The sequence below is a fragment of the Nestor notabilis genome, unplaced genomic scaffold (genome assembly GCF_000696875.1).
Source record: "Nestor notabilis isolate BGI_N333 unplaced genomic scaffold, ASM69687v1 scaffold2034, whole genome shotgun sequence".
Classification (NCBI taxonomy): domain Eukaryota; kingdom Metazoa; phylum Chordata; class Aves; order Psittaciformes; family Psittacidae; genus Nestor; species Nestor notabilis.
In genome coordinates this window covers 49,415-55,752 of record NW_009926674.1, presented here as the reverse complement: position 1 = coordinate 55,752, position 6,338 = coordinate 49,415, and the positions used below count along the sequence as shown (strand labels likewise).

Here is a 6,338-nt window from a genome sequence, read left to right as displayed (position 1 = left end):
GGCTGTTGGTTATTGTGCAGTATTTTACAGGTGAAGGGGAAAGTTTGCCAACTATAACTGCTTTTCCAAAGTAGTTTCCTGGTTGAACCTTTCTGCTGGTTTTATACTTGTAATATTAGTACATCTCACAAATACCAGGCAGGCTTTTCACATGGTTGTCTTTCTTTTTTTTTTTTTTTTTTTTTTTTCTTCTTTTTCTTCAAGGAAAGACAAAATGAACCCCTTCTTTTTTCTGGGTTTTGGACATTCTCGTCTAGTCTACTTCTGGAATAGAAGTCTACCTTTCAACTCAACAAATGAGACATACTGCTACAGCACCGCCCAGGGCAGCACAGTGCTCCAAGGAGTAACTTTTGGTGGAATCCCAACTGTCCTGCTACTTGATGTAACCTTCTTTTTTGTAAGTCCAGTTTCTGTTTCTTGTATTGAAAATATCTCTGGCCTTCTCAAAAGTTAGGTTTTTCAGAATTCTCTTATTCATCAGGTAGGGATTTGTTTCTGAGAATCTTCAGAATAAGAAATGTGCTAAGGCTATCCTGGGCACATCAAAGCACTTATCAAGTGTTGACAAAGGATCCCATAATATGGGATGACAGTGTCACTTTACGTTGGATGTGTAGATGTAGAGAGACTACCGTAGGGTCTGTGTGTGGGTTCATGGTGAGCTTCATGGGCTCGTGGTAGCTCAAAGTCCTATGTTTTATCTTAACTAATGCAGGAACATTTTTTCCTTATGCTGGGTTTAAGTAGTGGGTACCTTTTCAGGAAGAGAACATCATTAATAACTTGATTGGTTTTCAAAAGGAAATACTATATGGAAAATGGGTCATTTCACAAATTTTTAAAATATTAGATATCATGAAGCTGTTGAGGAAATAATGTTCTGATCAGCTCAGTCCTGACAAAAGGAGGATTAGTTGCTGTTCTGGAGGCTCCAGGGCAGGCCTGAGACTCCAATAAACCTTAGTTATTTCTGTAAGTTTGATCTTCATGGTCTTAAGCTACACAAAAAAGCTCTAAATTTGCCTTGTAAGTGAGGTTTGTGGTAGTAAAATCAGACTAAAGGGATAACATAGTTCCTGAGTTCTAGAAAGCCTCTGTGGAGAAACGTAAGTTTACATGTGTAAGATCTGAGCTGGTAGTTCTGGAGGAATGTAGAGAAAGTTCCTAGCAGTCATGGAGTAGCATTAAGTGCTATTGATCTGCTGTATGCAGCATGGTACCATAAATCCATTTTTGGAGGATGTACAAGATTTACTGCTTTGTGTGACTGATGGCACAGCATTTAGTAACTTTTAGTTGGAGTATTTGGGAGAACTTTAATTTTTAAGCTGTGGTTGATTTTTAAGATACTGGCTTTCTGCTTTTGAGTTTATTGCTGTCGAACTGTTCTCTCAAACAGCATTAGATAGATGCAGTGTAGAAAGCCCCTCTCTTCTTCAAGTGCCAAATACTGCAATTTATTTAGCAACTCCTGTATTCCTGTTCTCATGTTTACTGCAGATCCCCTCAGTAGCTGTCAGTTGATGGGTTTCTGGATATTATTTCTAGGCTGGTTTCCTAAGGAAGTGAGGTTTATATATTACATTCTCTTCCCATTTTTGCCTGTCAGTTCCTCCTATTAACCATAGAACATGTTATGCAATTTCAAGCAAAGTTGTCAAAGAGACTTTCCTGCTTGCATTAAGCTCAATGGCGAGTTGGAGAAGGAAGATCTAAATTAATAATCCCTGTTGGGAGGAAGGCTTTTATAAGAAGATTATATTTATTGTGAAATGTGGAAATTAGCTGTGTAATCCTGACCCATAGATAATCTTGACGCATATCCTGGCTGGCCAGTCGGTGTTTGCATAGATCCAGGTAAGTTACACCACTTTCTAGCCAAACAGGTATGGGATGTAGGAGGAGCTGGAAGGTGAGGGCGTATGCTGCATATTCATAGAAAACAGGCCTTGTTACTTCTGTTTCATTGCTTCAGTGTACAAAGGACAAAGCAACTTATGCATCTGTGAAATATATAGTATTTGGTTTATTTTTTTCTTGTTTTCATAGGATCTTTTACAAAGTAAAAGTACAGGGTGGGGAGATAAAAAAATACACTGCAGAGATCAAATATAAGTTTCTGGGGTTTATGAGTTGTAATAATACATTACTTTTTCTGGGGATAAAAAAACAGTCACATACTTGAGAAAGTAGTTGAACCCCCTATAGTGTGTTTACATCACTGTTTAAAATTGCAAGTCTTCCATCGTAGTTCTGGTCATTAAGTCATGAATAATAGTAGAAGTGTATTTATGAACATTTAGACTTCTTCTCAAGTACTACTTGCTGCTTTTCCTGTCACCAGCCTTCGTATGCTTGCAGTTCAGAAGTACTTTTCCATTCTCTGCTGTAAATTAGATGAGGAAGGCAGGTGTTCTGGTCCTTTGGTCCCAGACAGGTTGGTTTGTAGCATGATTGGTTAGTATATGACACTTGGTTTAGGAGCTAGGACAGCATTTTTTGACAGTTCCTATGCACGTAAAATAATTATGAAGTGGAAAAATTCCAAGACCTTTATTTTTCTTTTCTAGGTTTTAATATTACTGTTTTCTGTTATAAGAAAGAGATTCTGGGACTACGGTCGTGTTGCTCTGGTGTCAGAAGCTGAAAGGTAAAAAAGATAGGCAATCAAAGTGATTTGTTGGAACTGTTTGGGGAATGTGGAACTACGTACAGTAAATATGGCTTTAATGTATTATTATTAAATTTCATTTCATTAAATGAAATGAAAGGCATATCTACCTAATGCAGCATTTGTATCAGTTAGATATGCTTGTAAGCACATGCACATATTTGTTAAAAATGTCTTTATGCTGCTTTGTGTGAAATAGGCCCCACTCAAAGTTACTCTTTGTGGTTTCAGTAATAGAGTTGTGTCTTGGGTGTCATGATAAATTTCATTCTACAGTTGTGGGTTGAGGAAGCAGAGGTAAGAAAATAGGCTGCTTGTCTGCTAACATGTCACATACCCACACATTGATGTTTACAAGGTGTTTGTGTGATAGAAGGATAGTAACTATTTTGTTTATCTTGGCTCAAGCTCAGTATCTTCCCAGAGATCCCTGTGCAGCCTGTACCAAAATTTCTGAAGAGTTTCAGATTTTGATTATTTATGTTTTTAAATATTATTTAAAATATAAAAAGAATGATGTCTTGGGATGTTTAAAAGCTAGCTTTTAATTTATGAAGTGGGTAAACTTTAACAGCAAGCCTCTTCCTGGTATTAGTGGTGCAACTAAGTTGTGGTAAATTCATAACTAAGCAGCAGGAAAGAACTCAGAATGTGTGTTTAGGTATGATCCATTACAGTTGTGAAATACAGATGGTGAGGAAAAAGAAAGAATGGCAGTAACTGAGACAGATTTAATCCAGCTACCTCAGCAGCAAGAATGAAGATGTTCTGGTACAGGCTTCCATGTGGGCTGTAGAGGCCTGCATGGGACAAAGAGGTCCTTGAGCAGTCAGGCATCTAAGAGCCTGTTATTGTCCCTGCTGGACTGTGACCGGAGCCACTAGGTCAAAATTATCATAGATACACATATGAATACATTCCATTTTAACATGTATTGTCCTGTAATTATAGGCATATCACCATTTCAACATTTCTTGTTAGCAATAACTAAAACCAGGTACTCTGCTATTTTGGGGGGCTACACAGTCTAGCCTTGCTGCAGGACTTGGTTTGTCTGAGGAGGTGGCCTTGCAAGTAAGAGATTTAACTGTGTGGAGAAATTCTGAGTAGTGGCTGTAAGATGAAGGAAGAAGGGTGGAGGGAAAAGAGGTGATGTCTGGTAATGAGGAATATCTGAACAGGAAGCTAGCTTGCAAACGTGATCCTTGCCAGGCTTCCAAACGTGTAACATTCTATTATGTTACTGTGGATTTAATATCCCAATAAAACATTGTTTTCTTTCTAGTTCAGTTATGTACTCTTATGTCAGGAGCTCACGTCCTCCCTTTTCAAGATCAGACATAGCACAAGTTTCTGTAATTAAGCATATGCTGCAAGGTGAAAATCACAGCTGTGAAACACAGTGAAAAAGTGGTTTTGTAGTTACTTCGGAATTGTTAAAGCTGAAACAATTCTGTGGAATTACATCATCTGTTATTAAAGACAGTTAAAAGCAGCATTTAATGTATTTTAGTGAATCAAGATACAACCGATTGTCAACATCTTCATCAGTACCTGAAGATCTTGAATATGATAAGGTAAGTATTGTAGAATTCTTATATGTTTTTTCAAATATAAGCTATTTAATGGAATCTGTTGTGATTTGCCATTCCGTCAAGCCCAATGAACCAGTCATTAAACTGGAAAGCCATCTATATGCAAAATGAGTAATGCATTATTTTCTGTGCTTTTACAGAACCGTATGTAATTTCTTTCTGTTTCCTGACAAACTATTCCTATATCATAAACCAGTATCTTATGTCATTCTTTTTAAGTATCTTTACTATTATTATTAATATTATTTCAAAGGATGTGTAGTGAATAATTTGTACTTAACAGCTCAAAAAGTTACATTATTGCAAATAATATCCAGTTGGTCTTTATAGTACATTGTTTTCCTCACAACATTGAGAAAACTGGATTGCAAATGTCAGGCCAGTAATAGTGCCATATACTCTTAATATTAAAGCTGGTTTGGAGTGGAAGATAATTTTGAGGCCAGACTCTTAACTGGTTCCCTCCATGGTCTCTCTGTAGTCTTTGAACTCATATACCTCTATCATTTTGTGTTGCAGCTTCAGAGTAAACCATGCGAGAGTTGTGCAATGGTGGCAGCCTATGTTTTAACCTTTTATGCATCGACTTAATATCTAGCTTTGCAACTAAATAACTACATAAGCATCAAAAGCACACTGGTGTTTGGTCAGGATTGCTCTCCTATTTTTGTAGTTTTCTTCATCTTTTGAAAAACCCTAAAGCAAATCTGTCGTTGAAGCTGTTGAATAAAAATGTCTCTTTGCTTGGCTCCTATTAGCTTGAAAGAAGAAGTCTTTTGAGAGAGAAGGTTTTGGGGGTTCTTTGACCTGTACTGGAGCATTCAGTGAGATGTGATATCTGCTTTACAGTTTCAGAGGAGGATTTGTAAACCTATATACGAAGTCTTTCTGCTAATGTCATCACAGTGTTGTTTCTAACTACTGTTAAACTCATTGACTTGTGTTAGACTCTCATGGAACTTATCCTTGAAACTGGAGAGTCTCTGGAAATGGTTTTGGAAAAAATAATCACCTTTCCTGCTCTAAAACAATGCATTAAAAAGAAATCCTTAGAAGCCTCAATCTTGACTTCCCTTCCCTGGGCTTGTATAAATTTAAGAAGCCCAAATGATAAACATATAAGTAATAAGAAAAAAGCCAAGAAACAAAACAACCTCCCTTAAATACCCTTTGAAGACAGACATATGAAGTACCATGTGAAAAATATGTAGACTACTAGGTGTTTTTCTATATGTTTCTACCTGATGATTTTGGAGCAACTGACTGCTAGTTTTTTAGCTAAGAGATTGGCTTAATGGAAACACTTCTCTTAACAGTATAGAGTAGAGACTATATTTTTTGATGTTAGTTCCTAAAAACTTCCTTCTTGATTTACAGGGATTTTGTTCTTGGATGACAGCTGCTTTTCGGATGCAGTGAGTATATGAAATAGAAGTAGAACTGTGCTTTGCTCTTTTTTGAATTAAAAAAGGGGAGGTTGCATTAAAAAATGGTTTGGATTGGGGTTTTTTTTTGAGTAGACAGGATTTAATACAAACAGTGATACAGGTGTCTCTGGTGGGCAAAAGAATATGAAGACACAGCTTATGGGAATACTTCTTCAGGAGGTACTAATCCTCCTGGCAGCCCAAGGACTTCCTCATCTTGGGACAGTGTGTTACCCTAAGTGAATCTACGGTATTTATATGGATTCTGAGCTAATAACTAGGCTCTAGGCTTTTACTCTTCAAAGAGTACTGTGTGGGTGTTCCCCTGTTTGAAGCCAGCAGGGCCTCAGGCAGCAAATGGGGTTTCCCTGCAAGGATTTCTGTGGAGAACTGATGGTTTAGTTGGGGTTAGACTTGACTGACAAGGAAAAACCCATCCCACTGTTTCTCAGAAACTGAGCATTAGACATGTAATGTTCTTTCATTATGTCTCTTAGGGTTTAGTAAATCATGATTTTAAAAAATCAATTTCCAGCTTGGGTACATTGGAACAAGAAGGAGTGAAGATTGAGGCTGTCCTTCTCCATTTTTGCTAGTTCAGTTCCTTCCTTTTCCAAGAATTCCTGTTTAATGATCTCTCCT

At 37.3% G+C, this 6,338-nt stretch overlaps 1 protein-coding gene across 1 annotated transcript in view; it reads left to right on the top strand.

Annotated features, from left to right (window-relative positions):
* Nucleotides 1–209: 209 nt before the first annotated feature.
* The window catches only part of TMEM63A (transmembrane protein 63A), a 28,548-nt gene continuing 22,419 nt past the window's right edge, over nucleotides 210–6,338 (top strand). The window contains exons 1-4 of the mRNA XM_010013635.1: nucleotides 210–400; nucleotides 2,574–2,653; nucleotides 4,188–4,251; nucleotides 5,647–5,684. Coding sequence (XP_010011937.1) covers nucleotides 215–400; nucleotides 2,574–2,653; nucleotides 4,188–4,251; nucleotides 5,647–5,684 — 368 coding nt within the window. The 5' untranslated portion in view covers nucleotides 210–214. The remainder of the gene's footprint in view (nucleotides 401–2,573; nucleotides 2,654–4,187; nucleotides 4,252–5,646; nucleotides 5,685–6,338) is intronic.